The 21,487-nt window shown below is 31.3% G+C and overlaps 2 protein-coding genes across 2 annotated transcripts; one reads left to right on the plus strand and one right to left on the minus strand.

Moving 5' to 3' along the window:
* The first annotated feature begins 1,628 nt into the window (after window positions 1-1,628).
* On the plus strand, window positions 1,629-11,446 carry LOC113517519 (uncharacterized). The gene is made up of 3 exons (XM_026902207.3): window positions 1,629-2,302; window positions 6,023-6,215; window positions 10,481-11,446. Exons 1-3 carry the CDS (start codon window positions 1,909-1,911, stop codon window positions 10,656-10,658), a joined length of 765 nt encoding a protein of 254 aa, XP_026758008.2. The 5' UTR covers window positions 1,629-1,908; the 3' UTR covers window positions 10,659-11,446.
* Window positions 11,447-14,715: 3,269 nt separating this feature from the next.
* Window positions 14,716-20,953, minus strand: LOC113517649 (eukaryotic translation initiation factor 3 subunit A-like). The gene is made up of 6 exons (XM_026902402.3): window positions 20,801-20,953; window positions 20,481-20,720; window positions 19,628-19,730; window positions 16,984-17,090; window positions 16,492-16,617; window positions 14,716-15,162 (listed from the first exon to the last, which is right to left on the minus strand). The coding sequence occupies exons 1-6, from the start codon at window positions 20,879-20,881 to the stop codon at window positions 14,818-14,820; spliced, it is 1,002 nt and encodes a 333-aa protein (XP_026758203.2). The 5' UTR covers window positions 20,882-20,953; the 3' UTR covers window positions 14,716-14,817.
* Between the last annotated feature and the right edge of the window lie 534 nt (window positions 20,954-21,487).

The raw sequence follows: 21,487 nt of genomic DNA on the forward strand, positions 1-21,487 counted from the left end.
AAAGTTATTAATAATATTATTAGGAACAATCCCGACGTCGACGACTACAATAATAGTTTTTAATTTTACATAACTAAAATATATATTGTTTTTAAAGATTTTCTTCCACAACAAAACTGACTTCAATCGTGACTTGACGTGACGTGACAAATTCAAACAAATTTTATTTAAAAAAATAAATGACTAAACCAATAATGATAAAACTTCTATGAAACTAATTTGAATGTGTATCCTTTCAAATAAAAAAAAAGGTCTTTTCAAATTTGTTTATAAAAGAAAAAGTTATAAGGTTTCAATTTGCCTGAAATTTTTTATTAATATAAACAAAAATAAACTTCTCTGTGATAGATTCTGAGATATTGCTAGTAATATATTCTTTCAGGTCGACCTCCCTTGAACACTGTCGTAGTAACTTGTAGATAAATTCATCGGCCAACTGACTTGCTTTCATCTTCACCTATTATTCCTTACTGGTAGCCTACCAACTACATGTACCATTAGAAACTTTTTGAAGTAGTGCACTGTGTAGTGTATAGTGATACCGAATATTTTTCGTAATGAAACATGGATATGGACCCATCTTCGGAAAAATAAATTCACCTTTGGGTAAAATGTCCACCCACACATAACTTGGAGAGTACAACTGTTAAATTAGTAGCTATGGAAAACTCGAAATTTTTTGTCGTTTTATGATAACAATAGTGCGACAGTCGAAGACGTTAATTTTATTGATTATGGTAATGTATATCTATACTACTACTTACCCTACCTCCAGATAGATACTTGCGCCTCAATATCTACCTGTAGGTAGGTAGCATTTATTCACATTTTTATTTTTTACACCATCTAGTTGCTAGTAAGTCAAATTTCTGCTTAATAATAGATAGCTTTCAAAAAGGTAAACATTCAACTCCATTGGGGAATAATTTTGAAAACATTCTTTAGCTTGTATGTTAATAAGGTTTAAAATACTTTAAAAATATATTGGTTATAAGTACCTACAACCGTTTTTACATGAAAAGCTATCTACAAATACTCATAGAAATTCCATAAATCATTATTTTCATTTCAGTAGCCATAAATTACTACTAGTATTAGTACCCATAAAGCACACTTTTCAAAATTGATTTCGTTCCGATTTTATTATATATAAATAATATTAAGTTTCTTTATTATACACTACAGTAACCATTGCCATCAGACGGGCTCTATGCTTGTTTGTCACCTTCGTGATATAAAAAATGAACAAATTTATTTTTGACTAATTACCTACGGAAACATATTTTTTCTATATTGATTCAAGTTCCAGTGTTCCAAGTTGTATCCATTATGTACATCTATGATGTTAGTAGTCCAGTTTTGCATAACCAGGATAACATAAATGATTCATTTGGCAATAATTATTGCTAATTATAATCAGTAATCATCATTAAGTAGTTGGTAGCAGGTACCTATTGAATTTATACTTTTTCAGTAATATACCATTAGTTGCTTGTCGAATTCGATCACCTTTATTTTAGCCGTGTCCACGAGTAAAAGAAAATTGCTTTCCAAGTTTGCGTGCAAACATTTCTTTGGATTTAAGTAATCTATTGCATCTTCTCGAGTGGTCGCCAGTTCGTTACGCTGCGCACACACTTTACTTCGAAGGTGCCGGGACCTGCGCTCGCGCATGTTGGCTCATAAGTCTTCCGTCGATTGCATCGTTCGCTTGTCGATGTCCGTACGATCCGTGCGAAGCATAATAAATAGTGTTCCAAGCGAAACACATAATACAACTCCATATGTGGATGAGACGTGCAAACGAGTGGTAATGGTTAGGTATGTGGACGATGCATAGTGTTTCAGTGCGCAAAATATCGTCCCACTGTGACAACTCAGTATAAAAAGTATTTAAATTATATCTAAATGTTAGTAATGCCCGGACAAGCTGGAAGCCCATACTGGGCCGCTGTGGACTTCGACAGCGAAGGTGATGACGGGACACCTCCTCCAAACCACCGAGTTTACCTCGATCCATGGGACAACGAAGCCTATGGGATACTGCAAGCAGAGACAGCAGAGTCCAGTCAAGAGGAGAATTTGAATTCGTTCATCGGAGAACCTGTCAGCGCTAGTTTTTACTATGTACCAACAAAAAATTATGACTCTATCGAAGAAGCGCCTACGCCTCCCAGAAGAAATATAACGCCACCAGAACAAATTATTGCATCTGAATATGCTTGTTATGGAAGAAAATTATCCAGACCGGTCATAAATGATGTTCACCCCGATTTCGCAATTTACGGAGAAAGACCGATGCGTAAGAATTTATTATTTTTATTATTGATACTTATAATAGTTTACATAGATATATATACCCATTTAGAAACCATACTTACACTATAATAAAATGTCAAATCTGGAAAAATAATTTCGATAAGAAACTACGCCACTGTATTAAAATCTTCTTTGAAGAGAGGCGATTGTCAGTGATGGAGAGATGGGAACTAGCGGCCCTATTGCTAACAATATATCCTGTTGGCTATTTCCATTCAATTTCCATCCATCGACGGGGACCGTCCCCGTCGTTGGAATGGAAATTGCCGTATTTAATTCCTGGTGGTGGTTAAAAATAATACTTTATTACCTCACCACTCCATCCATTATAGCCTCACAAATAGTCGTCCACGTTTACCCCCATCATTCTTTACGCCAGTTCTCCCCTGAAACTCCGAGCGTTGAAATTGCAAACATAGTCATTTTACTATTACCTTTTTACTCATTAAACCCTGTATGTCTTATTTACAAAAAAAAATCCAATATTACTTACAAATACCTACACGATCTTACTCTTTACTCATCTACACTTCAATTTTTAATTGAAGTTAATTTATTTTTAATTTTAAAAATTAAATAAACAAATATTTTTTTTATTATGAAATTTTATACAAAATCAGCCAAACGTTATTCTGCCATACAAATATTTTTTTTCTGCATAGGGACACTATAATCACCTAGCGATATGAAATACACTTTACGACCTATTCTTATACCTACAAAAATACATTAAAAAATTCATAAAAATCAACACAGCCGTTTCGGAGGAGTTCGACCACAAAGCACGGTCTATTCTTCTTATAAGATTATTTACACTCCTAGCTTATAAAGAAAAACCCACTTACTAAGCTACTACGTAAAGGAAGTAGTATTTTTAGTAGTAGATTTTATAGATATTAATCTATAAAATCAATTTTTACTACTTCCTTTACGTCTCCATGATCGACTGGTATGCATAAGACGAACTATTTAATGGGATGCCATGCATGACATGAAAATGGAGGAAGCAAGAGGCATAGCTATGTAAAGATTAAGGTCGTTGGCATTCGGTTCTCTCTGTCTATACCGTAGTGGAGGTAGCGTGAGTGCAAATGTATTGTATTATTAGAATACTCTTACTAATGTTATAAATGTGAAAGTTTGTAAAGATATTTAAATGATTCTTATCATAAGATGTTATCATTGATATAGAATATGTCCTAGATAGGCAACTTTTTTCTAATTCTCGTGCGCAAAGAAAACTAGTATCTTATAATGTAATATGAAAATATTTATGAAAAATAAAAAATATATTATAAAATAAAAAATATATTTCATCTACTTTTTGCAAATACAATAGATATTCAATTGCAGATTTACAACAAGTTAGGTACATAGGCACTTATTTACATATTCTTTATTACCACTGAGCAAGTAATTGTTACCTCTTTGGTGCCTATAGATACCTACTAAAAAATAATAACGATATGCATGACTAAGCATAAAATTACCAATCAGTGGCCAAATATAGCCACTTATATATTATAGGCAGTTTTATAGTTACCAAATATTACTTAGTAATTAATTTCTTCTAGTAGTATATAGTTGATTGGTACTTTGGGCAAGTTTAGATGTTTCTATACAGACGCATTAATTAAAATTAATGTAACTGTTAACAGCATTTTGTTGTCGATAGCATTTTTTATAATTATGACAATTCTTATTAAAACTAAAATACTACTACATGCATTCTAATTTCAAAAATTCATAAAAAAAATTACGAAAAGGAAGTATAAAACAGAGATAGACATTTTTAGTCGCATCTTTGGCTGCGAGACTCAATTGGATGAAAGTAAAATTTTGCATATAGAACCTGTTATTTAGAAATTGCCAAATTTGCTACAACAACATTATTAGAACTAACCAGTTGATCACAAATAATTTGAATTCCTAATTTCCTATATTAATATCCTTACTAATATAAAGGTGAAAGTGAATTTTTCGTCGTCAATGAAATTTGATATACACGTATTATTTGTATTTCGAATGAAAAAGGATAAGGGCTGTTATTTATCCCGATCAATTACTCGTGTATCCCGGCCACGCGGATAAAGTTCCCGTGAAGAGATTATATCGTAAAATTAAATGTAAAACAACTTTTTTACGATACTTAAACAAAAATTGAAGATATGGTTAGGTTTGCTAGAATAATAAATGAGGCCGTCGGCCGTAGCCTGATAATTTATTACGTCGTCGTTCATACAAAACTATTTGTTGTAAGGTTGTAAGTTCGAATTTGGCTGATAATTATTCCACAGAGGAAGTACGTAACTAGGTATGTATATTTCTTATGTGATTATACTTCGTGAGTCAATTTAAATATCTAATTTTCTGTTAAATGTAAACATTATTAATAAAGATATTCAATACAAAAGAACGAAAGTAAGTTATAAAATCCATTTATGTTTGATGAAAGATGAAGTAATGAACTTAGACCAATTGAGAGTCACTTTCACTATAAGTTATAACAGCTAGCTAAAACTACCCTACCTAGATTTATATAATAATGGATAAAAAGCTATAGCTTATATACTTCTCCATAGCATATAGTACGTATATACCAAATTTGATAGTGATTAGTTAAGCCGTTAGGGCTTTATAAGCAAACAAACAAACAAACTCACTTTCACATTTATAATATTAGTAAGTGTTGACATACGGGCTTTGAATATATAGTGTATACACGTAAAATTCTTCAGAAGAGAAATATAAGTAAGTTCCTATGGTTTGAAACCCGCGATATTTAATTTTAATCGTCTAATTCTCAATTAGGTTAATATTTAGTCGCAGATGTTACGAATTCACCATTCAACCTTGGAACCGGTCAATAACAAACTAGTAACTTGTGGCAAATATCAGTATGTTCGCGCATAATTTTATTTATATTAAAATTCCTACTTCCATTAAATGCCAACAATCATCAGTATTAATATACAAATATACGTATTTTAGACAATGATTTATCAGATATTATGTAAATATATAGATACACATCTATACCTATCTAGGTGTACAATAGCTAAGTAAGACATAAAACGACCGGTCGTAAGTTAATGTAACAATGATTGATTGAACAACGATCAGATAAAAAATGTCGTTTAGAAAGTTAATGACTTGCACACACATGATAAAAAAAAGATTATTCTGATCGTTGTTGGTACGACACACACAAAGTCGTATATTCAGACACAATGAAATGTTTATTTTATTTAAGACTAGCTGAATCCTAGAATCCTATCCTATGCTAAGCTAGGGCTACTACTTGTGTATCAAATTTCATTCAAAACTGTTCAATAGTTTTTGCATGAAATAGTAACAAACACCCAATAAATAATAAAACAATTGTTAGAAACACCAATTATAGTAAGTTCACAAAATTTCCGTTACACATATGTATAGGTAGATATAGACATTGTTAAAAATTAGCATAAAATTTAAAAATAATATAAACCTATTTACCTGTCTACAATTCTAATAGTAGATATTAGTGTCATATATATTATGTCTGTGTAAGTAACAAAGAAACAAATTAATTATTACATTAGGCTACTTTTTATTTTCGAAGATTAATAAGTGTATTCCGCGGTCACGTGATGGAAGTGGCAGGAAAAAAACTAGTATGTAATATATAAATATATACAACATATATACATCTTTGTTTCAGGAGATCGCCGAAGATCCATGTATATAGAAGAGCCAATGTATTCACCTCACCCCATTCTGTACGAACCATTGTATGGTCCTATACCACCGCCACCTACGTACATACCTCCACCTCCAAGATCTCGGATGTCATTGCCGCACTACCCTGATTATATGATGGCAAACCTTGGACAGAAACATAGAAGGCATTCCAGGTGATATATAACCTTTTATACTCTTGTAATAATTTCATATTTTAGGAGTCCGATAAATCGCTTGTTTTAATATTTTTTTACGTAACTTAGAATGTTAAACAAGTTGACGGCCCTCCTGATGGAAAGTTACTACTTTCCGTCTTACTACAGTAACCATTTCCTATAGACATGAACAGCCACGATACAGTATGAACATGAGATGTAACATCGATTCGACTCATCGGTATCAAAATCTTTCTTTCTTGTAGATTAATATAGTCTTCTTATATTTTTTCTTTTTGTAATAATTTCTTTTCTACCAAAACTTAATTATCAATTCGTCAACGAAAAAAGCGCATCATTTCTCATGTCCCTGTTCTTGTAATTACTACAAACTGCTAGCATTAGTTGCTAGTATTCTATAGGCAATTATTACTTCAATAAAAAAAAATTCGATAAAAAAAAAACTTAAACACAAAAGGAAAGGAAATACAATCCACAAAAAAAAACAGCAATATCAATCGTGGTATGATTTACTTTTAATAACTACCCACGAATTATTATATATAACTACTTATGTCATTAATTTGTTTACCTAATCGCAAAAGTGACATACAGTGACATAACTCGTATCTTTATGCTTCACTAACAGGGTTAAGTACTAATAAAGCACAGGTGAAATTTACATTTACGAATAGATCTAATGTGTTGGTAAAACAGCGAGCGTGAATCGGCACTTATTTTGGTTTCTTTGCTTAGCTTATTTTCAGAAATATATGTAATTTATTACATGAATTGACACATAAAAAACGTTTATCTTCAGCGGAAATGAGAACGCTGATGAGGTTTATGTATGAAAGAACGCGGTTAGGCACATTTACATTTCGTTCTGTAAAATGTCAAAACCTATGAACAATCAGATTTTTTGTAGACGAAATTTAGAATGTGGAATCGTATGTCAAGAAATAGTTTTTGCTTTGCAACAAACAGTGTTTGCTCAATCAGAAATATTTCAATCCTCATAAAGTTAAATATGGAACAAATTCGGACCTAAATCCTATTTGCAAAAACAAGGACCAAAGTAAATTAAGTATTGATGATATCATTTACAGTTCATTATATTATCTGAATATCGTAGTTTTGGGTGATTTGGCAAATGTCATTAAAATCTTTTCAGCTGTTTCAAGAGTTATTAAGTAACAAATTTTTCTTTTGTAATATTACCTACAATTACCTATTTTTTTTTTATTAATATATACGATTCTCGTAATCATTATCATCATGTCAGCCGTTAATTGTTCGCTGCTGAACATAGGCCTTCTTTCATTGACGAGCTTTGCTAGTAGTTGCTACGCTTGGCAGGTGGATTGGCAATCACAGTTAAACTTTGGTAATGTTTCTAAGGGGGACGCTACTGCTCATCCCTTAACCATTAAGTTCCCTTAGTTTCCCTTACGACATCCACAGGAAAGAAAGGGTGGCCTATTCTGTGTTGAGACCATACGGCGTATATAGTATATATATTCGTATTTTTATATTATATTATTATGTTGTATATGTAGGTACAAGATACAGTTAGGGACTAAGGAAGTGAGAATCTTTAAAATAAAGGCAGTAATTTAAATAATGACAACACAATATGAATATATCTTGCTACCTTTTTATACGACTATAAAAAGCATAAACATTATCGTCACGCACCTTGGGCGCAACACTCAGGTAAATCACCTAAAGAGCACAACAAAACGGACATTTTCTAATAATGAGATGAATACGAGTCGTGCGCAGAAAACACTTGTTGCGATTTCTATATTTGTCATACCAGACTCACAGAAGAGCGGCATAATTACATAGATAGTACAAGCACGCTTAAACTTTCGTTTAAGAAAACACCTGATTACCGAATTGTACTTGAAAATCGTGAAAAAAAAAAACCAATGTCGTAATTAAAATAATCGTCTATTGTTGCTTTTGTTTTTTTTTTAATCAGAAAAAAAATTTAATTATTAGATTACAGCATATGAAATGAAATGTATATTGTAGACTGATACATTTAGTGTTTTTGGTCCGCACAAATAAGTAAGTAATTTTATTTGTGTGGATTTTCTCATTCCCATCACAAAAAGCGTATGACGTTAAATCCCATAAAACCGTTGAATGTTCTGGAAGTATTCTAGGCGTTATTTCTATTATAATAACATCATGCATCTACCGTGTGAATAACAACACTTTTTGTCTCTAACAAATGAAAGTTCCACCTGTGAGAATATAACTCGCTTCTTGTGTTTAGTGAAACTTGTTCAAATGTTCATAACATTGACCCTTGCGGCGGTTGCATCAGTTTTCTTATAACAACTGTTAGATAAGCATACATGGCAATGTATGTATTGCTTGTCAATGCTAAATTGGAAAATTGTATCACTAACAAAAATCAGCATGAGAACATCTTGGTCTATGTTTCACTAGCCATGTATTTACTAGCTGAGGTCATGAATTTTATTCTAACGAATTCGAAAAATTTACGAATTAAATTTGATACTCATTTAATTGACTATTGTTTGATGGTAAACATAGTGGACGAATGCAGGCAAATCTGAGCGAAACAGATTTTCAAACAATATTATATTTATAGAAGTTAATACCTATATCTACTAAACTACCAAAATTATTATTGTATATCCCCAGTAAGGTATAGTTTGCAACTAACTAGGTAGTAACTAAATTTATTTTCGTCGTAGTTCATAATAGACAAAATATAAAACCTATTTAGGGATAAAAATAAATTATTTGTAGTAGAAAAAATACGACCGCCGTAATTCAACCAGGTCTTTTGCATTGTTCCTTCTAATTTTGGAAGGAAATAAAACACCGCGCACTAGTGCAAAATTTGTATTCAGTAATGGGAAATTAATGTATTGTTATGGTATTTACATACTTGTTCCTTCATGTGAATGAAGTTATATACTCGTATCTTACCGACTACCTAGATACTCCTATCTCGACACTTTCTAGACATGAATTACGCGAACACGGGTCTGTGAAGTAAATTTATTGGATGACTAGAAAGCCAGTTTCATATTATTGGATTTCATTAGTTCAATTTGGACATAATGTTCCTACTGTCATGTCATTCATTTGCAATAAATTGCGAGTTCAAACTGCAGAAATTATACGATTGTTATCTAATCCAGACTATCTATGGTTATGTATTGACACAGATCGGAAATTACGTAATCATTATGCTTCGTTTAATATGTGCATTACGTCTTATTCCGTAGACATGAAATTTAATTAATTAAGACAACAAAGATATACATATACAAAGTTGGATACCTATCATATAACTTATTAACGATTAAAAATTAAACGAAGAAAGAACGATAAACGAAGAATTACTTCGTCGCTTTGAGTACAGATGCCTTAAAATTAAATACAAAACAGTTGTACAAACAAAATAAAATAATGACACATAAATCGACGAACATAATACCAAGGCCCCCTCTGCCCACTTTGGATAAGAAATACTTACTAAGATCTCAACAGTGCAATAAGTTTAAAGAGAATAATTGTTACTGTTTCTAGTAGGTGTATCTTATGCCGTGGGAGCTAAAGAAGATATGGGTACTTATTGTAATCGTGTAGAATCATGTATATTAAGCCCCACGGTTGCTTGCGTTAAGCTGTTTCAAAGGTATATTGCTTTTAAAACAGATTAATTTTAAAGATACATATTTAGATGGTCTAAGTAACTAGGTACTTATTAGCTTAAAGTATTTTTTTTCTCTTCCAGGTATAGGTAAATAAGTACGGTATTTATCTTGGAAAGGAAAATTGTACTTACTATACGCTAAATTTAGAATGATCTGAAATTTGCTATCGAGTAACTAACGGCACAAACAAGAAAACCCAAAATGAGATATTTAAAAAAATCGTTTGCTAATTTGCCCCGATCTAGATACGGACCCGGAACCACATTTACGCAAAGCAACGTAACTTAAGATAGCGTAGTCATTATCCTTATAATTTTGTTATAGATATTATAATTGTGAAAGTGAATTTTCTTTTTTATTATTACTTTTAGGGCTTTAAAGGCTCAACAAATCGTCACCAATACACGTAGGTGTTCTGTTTGTATGAATAATATAGGTCATCTAAACGGTTACGCGGACGAATAAAAATATCACAAATAAAAAATACAGTTTGATTAACTTGCAAAAGAAACCTTATAGCCTTAGCCTTATTTTGATTTTATATTCGTGGATAATTGTAAGCTGTTTTGTTCATAGGTTGACTGACGCGTACGAGCATTTTGCGTACGAGAGCTTGTCGCCGGATTACGAAGATTGGGCCAGGCCATTCCCCAAGACTGCCCCCGACAACTTCCATCTGTCCAGGTATGGACACCTGCAGATCGACTACTCCTGCAGCTGGAATTCTCTCGACAGACTCATCCGAAATCAGTAGGCAACTTATTTAAATACATGGGCTTGATGGCATACTTTACGATCATGTAGTAAGTACAATAATATGAGAAACACTTTAAGAATATTATAAATATTAAAAAAAAAAGATATTATCAATTAGAACTATTTACATAATACTATTATTATACATATACATGTATTATACATGACTGTAGATACACTTTAAACTTTATGTTAATTATCTTAGTAATGTAATGTAAGAAAGACTCTGTTTTCCGCACTTAGCCTCTCATTTGGGCCGTTGTGCGTGAATTAATTGAAATTATCTTAGTAATAGGTATAATAAAATTGTAACTAGATGATGTATGTACACAAAAGATATTTTAACTTTAAGACATTAAAAAAAACTTTATATGAGGGATTTCAGTAAGACTAATAGATGTCAAAGTAATAAATTTTAGAAATTTTGTCTATCTGTCTATATGTTTGTTCCGCCATTACGCATAAACTACATCATTAATTTGCGGTTTTCACAGATGTATTTGTGAAGATTTAACATAAAATCTGGTATATGTTTTATCGTGATATATCATATATCTATGGTCTGTTTTATTGGTTTTTCTACGTCTGAAATTAATACATACGAAATAGCAGACAAAAAGCTAGCACCTAATATGTTTCATTTTTAATAATGTTTAACATTCACAAGAATCTATTAACTAGATGTAATTTATTGGGAAAGCATAATTGTTACGCTCCGTTAGTACTAAAATATAATGTTGAAATCTGTATAGCCAAAGATAATAAATGAATTTGTTATAAGTTATATTTTCTGGTTTTTATGTTATGCGGAAATGGATTTGGGCTGAATAATTCCACAGTTGATGAACGATATTATATAAATTATAATGATTAATTCTAGATTAGTAATTAAATAATTAGATAATGTTACATCGCTTTAAACACTTTCACCGAGTACAGATACACATCTACATACGTACTTAAGATTTATTAAACGATGTTACAACACTATAATGATAAACTAAAAGTAATCTTTTTTAAAATATGATGTTTGATCTATTTTCATGACTTATTCATTGCAGTATAGGCAGAAAGAAACGTAACGATCTTTACTTATGTATATTTCTTGTTTCATTTATTTTCATAACTCGTCTCATATTACAAGTTATAATAATATAAAATTTTGTTCCACAAAATACAAATTCAATTGATTATTTATTAGCTCAAATATGGATTTTACAGATAGCACATATTAGGTAATTACGCCTCTATATTTTACCATACATGGGGTGCAAATCTATTTTTCATACAAATACTAGTATAATTCCATTATTAATACAGTCATAAACATCAATTTCGTTTGTGGCTAAACCAGTAATTTTGAATTAAAAACCGATTTTAATAATACCTGCGGTATTAATTTCAAAATATTATTTTTAAAACTTACATATGTTCTCTTTTTATTACGATGTCTATTAACGAACTCAGTGTGTTTTGTTGTTTCCTACGATTATTTCGACTTCATCCGAAAGCGCCATCGAAGAAAATTTCCGGATGTATTCAAAACAATTATTAGAATCGGCAAATCATGATTTGTTTTTTATTTTATTTGTATATAGACAATTTGAAAATGGCTTCTTTCTAATAAAAAAAAATCGCCTTTCAAATTGTGTTTCACAAAATAAAAACCGACTTCAATTATGACAAAACCAATTATTTTATTTAAAAACTAAACTACTAAACAGATTTTGATTAAATGTCTGTGGATTCAATCCGTAAGTGTTTCTTTTCAGATAAAAAAGAATTATCCAAATCGGTTGATAACTGATAGAGATATGAGATAACAAGCATAAAAAAATACAATCAGTTTTAGAATCTCCTTCTTTTTTGAAATCGCTTGATAATTGGAATTTATAAAGTATTTTTAGTGTTAGTTATAGGTACTAAACTACATACATTAACGTTTTGCATATAACTGATAAAAATCTACATATATAATATGTATATTTTATCAATAAACAAATCTATTTTATATACCTATAGATTCTTATAGAACCTAGTACTTGACTATTTACTAATAATATGTAGTTACTTACTCAGTACCCACATAAATTATTATTAACAATTTCTATATTATTACTTATTCTGTGGTTAACTTTCGAAGCACCATGAACAGGAGATAATAATATAATTCAAAACGTTAGCTACTTACATTAAATCGACACTTTCACTAGTTATCGGTCTCGTTTGGAACAGCTTTTAAGTAAAACGTTATATTTACTACATACCTATCAATAAACATTAAAAGCGAAATACCTCTCACTGATAATAAAAAATCTTCGGAATCGTAGAAGGTACTAAAGTATTTCGTAATGTTCCAGTTTGACTCACACACCCAGAGTTCTGTACTTGAACGTATGAGGTTCTTAAAAAAAGGGCATTTTAAAGTTTATTTTTTTAAGAATGTAAATAAATAATAGAACAAAAGTAACACCGCCTGCGCTATTGGCATACACTGGCGGGGCATAACGAGAGATGATAGATAAGGATAAAGCAGGTCAGTCAGCCTAATGTGACTAATTCAATAACAATTAACTACGATGGTTTCCAGGAGGGCCTCGTGAACGTCGACTTGATAGGGTATATTGCTAATAATGGGGCAGATGGACTCCATTGCTAACAATTCCTTTTTCCCCGGCGTATTAACGTTTCTTCAGGGCATCACGCACGAGAAGTCCCTGGTATATAAACATCATAGGCTACGGTGACCATTTACCTTCAGGCGAGCTCTATGCTTGTTGCTAACTTTCTGGTATAAAAAACCTCTTAAGGTTTTCCAGAAAAAAAAGACCACTTTAAACGTAATAATTTATATATAGGACCAACATTGAAGTAAACCCATCAATAGTGACAGCTCAGGCGGATATATCGCGTGATACTCGTACATATACAGAAAAAAAAAAATACGGGCAGATTGAGAACTTTCATTTTGGTCTTACCTGTTGTTGCCGAAAAAATTAAAAGTATTTATTTCATTTTTCTTTGATAATGAAAATGGGGTCAAAATAAACTGCAGAAAAACTGTTCCAAACTACAAATATAATAAATTTTAAAACTTTTTATAGTTTTAGTTGTTAAAACAACTAGTACTAGCGAATGGATGCATGAAGTCGCATTATAGAGGTTCCTTTCTACTTTTTTTTGGCACTGAATCCTAAAAAGGAGGACGTTTTCTATGTCGCTGAAAAATTAAAATGTTTGTTTCTACTGTACTTCGCCTGGATCGTTCGTAGGTAGCTATTACACCATTTTAATCACATGACTTGTTTGTTGTTGAGACCATATAGTTATTATTATTCATTAGTAACTTTATGGGTCAGAACACGGTAGGTATGATGTGAAAAAAATATGGTCGTTTATATACTAATTTCTAATATCAAACTGAAAATATAATATTGAGAATGATACTTACTTAACATATGTTCAATGTGTGTAAAGAGCTGATAGAGGAACTTTTCAATATACATATTAAACTTCTATATAATTATATTTATTAAGAGTAAGTGTTTAAGACAGCAAGTGAACATTCTATTTTTTAAATTTATACAGATTTTTAATTAACCGCCTTAAAGAATAAACAATTCACGCTTCAGGGGAAGTACCTACCTACATACTTGCAGTTTGCAAGCGATCAAATGTAGGCCATGATGTAACTTATGAATAGTCAGGTTGGTATGTAATAATTTTCATAACCGCATTCTTATTCATAGGAACATCGTGCGATATTAGATAAAGAAGCCAAATTATAAATATAGTGCAAAGATAAACTTTAATTACTTCTTTTATCCGAACACAATATTGTAGATACAAGTAAGCTCTTTTGTTAAAATTTTTGTGAAGAAATGTTACGAATATTTTTAAAAGCAATTAGATTGAGATTGAATAATATTAAATAACATACCTTAAGTACTCAACGCATATTATATTATATAATAATACATAACACAACAAAAAATATTATAAAAGATGAATAGTATAAGGTAATGGGAGTGAAAGGCAAGGGCATCAGAAATTAATCATCATCAATGACGTGCAATGTTTCAAAGTAATTTAATTTTTCAATTATTAAGTAAATTACAAAAGAATTATTATATAAGTATTAGATAACAAAATGTAACTTAAAAATCTTGAAAATCTTTCTCATTATATAGCTTTCTTTTTTTTGTAATGTTAAATTGTCCTTTCTTTTCAGATTTTTTATTTGGTGTTTTGTTTCCATAGTAAATAACTTGAAGGGAACTTGTTGGTTTGAGTTGTTTATTTTGATTGGAAATAGCAAAATGAGATTTTGTAACTCTTTGTGAATCAAACACTGCATCCATGTCTAAATTCTGAGGGTAGGGATCTCGATTAGCAGAATATGGGCGTTCAACTTGACTTACGAATTGCGATGAATAAGGATTTTGGGCTAAGTATTGTTTAAATTGGCTCTGTTTAAGTTTCTCCTCCAACTCTTCTAGTTTCTGTTAAAAATATATTTTAAGTAAGTTAAAAATATAGTTTGAGTAATATGAAAGTGGAATGTGTTGTGTTTATAATGAATGCCAATTAAGTCCGCGGTGAGATTAATTGCGCTCGTGGATCGTTTTCAGTTGATCATTATACGTTAGTATCTATTATTTCTAGTGTACAGCTTATAAGATGAATAATTAAAGATAGATAGATAAGGAAAACTGTACAAAATTGTTTAGGTATCTCTCTAAAGTAGGAAACAAAGTAATATTATATATGAAGGAATAACGCCTCAGTTCTTAAGAGTTGCAACGCATGAGAGGTGCTGTTCTTGACTATAGGTATGCATTCATTGGCGTTTTGCTCAAAAAGATGGCTGATTCTTTGCAAGTCCAACTTGTATAAATAAAGAGCATCTGTTCTTTATAATATAGTTCTTCATATTAAGTATTGTATGTCTACAATTGTTTATATACGAATTGTTTGGTAATGATTACTTGACTACGCTCTAAAACTATTTTTTTTTTTTATGAAACTTAGAATGGCAAACATGCTGAGGGTCATCTGATGGAAAATGGTAACCGTCGCCTATAGACATGAGTAGTACCATAGACATAACAGAGTATACTGTTTCACCTATGATACCTTCCATGCGTTGCCATTCCTGAGGACTCAGGTGTTATTCCTGTGTACCCTGTAAATTCACCGCCATATCCCACCCTTCAAATTGAAACACAGGCATGTAAACACAACTTCTTCACGGTTTAAACACGAACGGGGCAGAGATGCCCAAGCAAACGAATTTTGTATAAAGTCTCCGTCTGGTAATTTAATTAAGAAGAACTATAGAACAATTATCTAGAATGTTTGGTATGTCAAGGTAGTTCCGGGAACTGATTTACGTAAATTAATTTTAAAGTATAATTTATTGTTAAATATAGATAAATAGTAGATACGTTACTAAAGAGCTTAGCTATTGTGTGGTCCATTCTATTTGACTGACATCAAAAACATGTGTTAAAGTTTTTAATTATTTACAAACTATTCACTTATAAGAAAATTATATCCAGAGTCAACAGACTTCTTCAAGAAATTTCTACCACTATCACGTGAAAAGTAAGTACAAAACGAACACAAAAAAGTTATTTATTATATACAGATAGAGAGGTATCTAATTTTTTTTTGTGACGTATAGCTATCCAATAAATAGCTAACATCGCAGAACACTCGAGTTACCCATGGAAACCCTATTTGTAACTAAATATGGACACTGTGTAAAAATAATTGTTTATGGGTTCTTTTATAAAAGTTTGAATGGATAAAATTAAGCAATATCCCACCTGGCGGTATACGTCTAGGCTAGATTCTGTTCTTGCTGCTTGTCGGGCCAGTTGTTCTTGTAGCTGATCAACCTGGGCCGCCCCACGCTGTATCTTTTCTTCATATTCCAATACTACTACGTTCATCTATGAATAAATAAAATGGTAATGGTCGTCTCGTCCATTATGTAAATTTTTTACCCTTCTCCCCCTTTTGGCGAGATTTGGTGCGATTTAGAGAGTATTCCACATCCCTATACTCATGTAAGAAAAATCCTTCCAGTATTATAAATTTCTAGGTTGCCTTCGTTTTCCGCAATAGCCTAAGACAACTGAGACTAATACAAGCAGGCTTGAATGCTCTTGAATACACATGTTTGTACTGTACGGGAATCGAATCCACAATCATTCGATTAAACTGCTTTATAAAACTTTTAAAAAGTTGTAATTTAATGATAGTCATATATCTAGAGAGGTTTAAAACAATCAGAAAAATTGGTGTACATATTATACCTTATCTCTGTGTTCCACTTCCATATCCTTCATCTTGCATCTCAACTCTTCAATAACACAAGTAAACTGTGCAATCTGTGTGTCACACTCGTGTTGTACCTGTTCAACTTTGTTTTTCCATTTTAGATTAATTCAATATTTTATATCACATCAATTTACTTAAATAGCAGGAAAAGGGATTGTTAGTAACGGGGGTCTAAAAGTCCCGTTGCTAGTAACATTGGGGATATTGCTGGCAATGCAGCTCTCAGATCGATCTTTCAGATCGATGATGGTTTCCAGGGGATCGTGATCATCTCAACAATCAATCAATCATCGATCAATCATGGTTAATTCTTGTCGAATTCATCATAATGGTGTTAACTGATCTGCATTCGTTCTCACTTTTCATCTCTCATTACTGCCCAGGACCTCTAGACAAGTGGCAAGCGAATTCGTCGATGGACTCGACATCGCTAGCAAGTCCGTGAATTGGAATGAGTCATCCGGCGTTGCTATCTCTTTCTATCTCACGGACTCGCTAGCAATGTCTATACCATCCTCGAATTCGTTTGTTACTTGTCTAGAGGGCCTGCTAGCGTATAGCGAAAGTACATGCTCATTACCAATTATGGAATTGAAAACATTTCCATCCTTGTTAAAGAGTATCTACATGTGAAATTAAAAAAAAATATTCGAATAAAATCATAAGTAAAAATTTTTTATATATGTATTTTTAATATCAAGCCTCTCATACTAAGTACTTAATACAAAAAGAGCATGTTAAAATGTCAAACTAGGTACTATAGGAAATTCTAAATTTTTTTACATTTTTCGACTAATGTTTCGTTGAGAAAATATTTAGTTTATTTTCGATTTCAACGTGTAGTAAATAATTAGTAAATAGTAAACATATTTAATAAATCATCTTAGCAAGACTTGAGTATATCTAAATAATAGCAATGGATCTAAAATGCTTATTTATATATTAAATAATATATAATTAATTACCGTAGAAACCATTTCATTCTAGGTATTTATTTCATCACTGCTATTTTGTTATTAAAATTATTATACTTACATGTAGGTACCTATATGTATAATTAGCTACATAACATTCCAATTCCGGGTTTATATATATGCAAAATACAGCAAGCCATAGGCGTCTGACAATATTAACAAAAAATAAATTTGCCAAGAAAATTAACAATAAAATGAACTGTAGGTATTTATTACTTTTTGTTAAGAAATTTAAATTGAATAATATTGAAACGGCGTAGTACCAGTGAAATTTAAAGAGATAGGGGACGATGCTGTCGAGCCAGCTGGCCCATTGACCTGAATTCACCTGGATTTATCAACAATGTTTTTCAGAGGGAATTACATGGAGGTTGAACTTAATTATATATTGCTAACAATGGGTTTATTAACACCCATTATTAACAATCGTCTTATTCTATCTGCAAACTTTCTTTGAGCGATACTAGACCGGCTAAATCTAGAATCGTTTTTTCTTTACGCGTACTCATGAATATAAATGTTTGCATTACGTGGGGATTGAACCTGCGATCGTTCCAAGATATGTCAGTGTACCATCAAGGTCGTCAAATACTAAAAATGCAGAACCTGACTTTCTATAATAGACAATACAATATATAATAGACTTACATACTTAATCACTATTTGAAGGAGCTTATTCAACTAGAGAACAATTTTGCATTTTTTTTTTGTTCAGAATTTCACATGTAATTCATATAAAAGTAAACAAATAATTATTTAGGTACTTAAAATAACATTTATACATTAAATTAAAATTCAACCCTACTGGGGTATTTTTATAATCCAGTTAGTATGTATTTAAATTTAGGGTTGAATTTTAATTTAAAGTATAAATATTATTTTAAGTATATATATATAAGAAATCAATAAAAAATATTAAAAATATTACATTGTTTTTGACTGACACACAATAGCGACATTGCCAAATAAAAAATCCGTGTATTACACTACTACTTACCTACAGCTATTAACTGACCACAAGGTACTGTTTTTCCTTAGGAAAGTACAGTTATCAAAGTTTAATATGCAATTAGACAGTAATTATTCACATCACACATAAATACCTACCTAATGGCGGCAAAGATATCGGCAACTAAATTTGTGAGTATTTATGTATATCGGTTGATATATCTAATAATTTCAAATTATCTAAACTAATATTGTACTAATATTATAAAGAAGAAATATTAAATTTTTCGTTTGTAATGAATAAACACGAAAGATAATTGAGTTTAAAAATACGAGTATTTCTTATATAAAAAGCTTTAAGCGAGTAATATAGACTATATTCATTGAAAAAAGTGTGAAGCCGAAGAGGGTCGGTAATTATTAACAAATTATGAAAAAGATTAATAATTTTCATGGTAATGCCTGCAATAACATATAGCTCGAAGAACCAGCAACGGATTGGTAATGTAAGTTCTCGAGTGATGATTCCGTACTAACAAACGCAGGGTTTAGTAACATGAAGCGATGACCTTAAATATGTCGTAGAGAGTCGATGAATATAGCTTAGGCCGGTTCATTATGGAAGTCTATATAGAAATCCTAATTTCAGTAGTGGACAAACAGGGCTAATGTTATGCTTGTGCCGACTTTTACTTACTTTTCTTTTCATTATTTGATAATATTTCTTCGATTTCTTTTTGATGAACGTCATGGATTGCAGCAAGCTTCTCGTTATGTTTCAATAATATATTTTCCTTATCCTAATAATAATTAAACCAATAAAATGGTACTTGAATAAACTGGAATTTTTAAAACGTGACGGCTAATAGCTACTGTCACCTATAAATATGAACAACACCGTTGATATCACAGAGTATACTGTACCACCCACGGCATTCCTTGTGTGTTGTCTCTCCTGAGAACTAAAATATTATCCCTTCGTGCGCTGTAATTTCATTGCTATATCCTACACTTCAAAATGAAAAACAACTGCTTAATGGCAATAAAAGTAACAAGCGGGACAGCGGTATCTATCGACGCATTTGACTTTTATATAAATTTTTATTTAGTATTAATCCACTTCAACAATGACAAAATTACTTGACATATATAAAATAATCATCAAATCAGTTAAAAATTTACTAAGATATTATGAAACTTGACGCAAAAGGAACCATAGAACCACAATATATACCTAAGTACTTACTCCATAAGGACCCGAGGGTGAAGCCAAATTATAATAATATTAGTTATATGTCCAAGTATATAGATCTAGAGTCGCCTAAGACTAAGCAAATGCCATATCTCAAAGTAAAAAAATATTCAAAGCAGTGATCTGTGATTAGAACTAGGTGGAGTGTGGATGGTGGTAGAGGGTATACAATATTAAGACTATCATGGTGATCGCTATCCTCGGAACACAGTCTGCAACTACAGAAAAAGTAAGTATACCTAAGGTAAGCCTAGTATCTCGATACCTATATAATATTGTGCTCGTAAAGCTTAAATACCTTCTCCATTGAAGTAATCGTGGCATCTTTCAAGGCAATCTCGTCACTTAATTTTTTAATGTCCCTTTTTAAATAAACCAACTGTGAAACTGTTTCCTGTAAATTTTCGATCATTTGTCGAGACGCTAACAAATGATGACGATGTGATTTTTCAAGTTCACGGGCTTCCTTTAGTTCCAGTTCGATTTTTAAGTTAGTTTCGCGTAATTTCTTGCATTCTTCTTTGTCATTTAAATAATCCTATAGGTTATTTAATTATTAGGTCATTACTCGTAGACATATGTTATCGTTAATGAAAAGTTTTATTCAGACTCACATACAATTTTACATTTTGATAAGGTTTCGAGAACATTTTGTAGACGAACATTTTGAACGTCAGTTTTATCTCTTTGCACTTCCATTTATCAAGCTAGTAAATATTACTGAGGTAAGAAATAATTCATTTTTTTTTTAATTACATAATTCCCGCCATCTTGTTTATATATTTGCTTCCTGTTCCTACTTGCAAGGGAAAAGGGATTATTAGTAATAGGGTCTAACAACTCTATTCTTAACAATATATCCTAGTAAGTCGACAATCACGCGATTCCCTCTGAATGTCATCGTGGTAAATTCTTGCAATTCATTATAATTCATAATAATTAATTTATTTATTATAACGGACCTGCTTTTATCCTCACCTATCGTCTCTCACTGGTGTTTTGCCAGTGTACTCGTATATTATATAATTCCGATATTAAATAATTTTGATATTTTACAATTCTCTTTTTTAGATAACGCAGGCTGGATTAAAAATCTATTTTCATTCAAAAAAATAACCTACCCGCAGGCATTTAATCTATGATTATTATACTTAATCTATTCTATGAACAGAATGTATCTATGTTACAGACATTCCACGTAAGAGTGGTGGCTTAGATAGTAAGTTATATTACGTTTATGAGCTGGGCGGCGTGATGAATAAAAAAATATAAAAAAAAAGCAAAAAAGCACACAAAGTGTGTACT

This window comes from Galleria mellonella, unplaced genomic scaffold (genome assembly GCF_026898425.1).
Source record: "Galleria mellonella isolate WM207_F2 unplaced genomic scaffold, CSIRO_AGI_GalMel_v1 utg78, whole genome shotgun sequence".
Taxonomy (NCBI): Eukaryota; Metazoa; Arthropoda; class Insecta; order Lepidoptera; family Pyralidae; genus Galleria; species Galleria mellonella.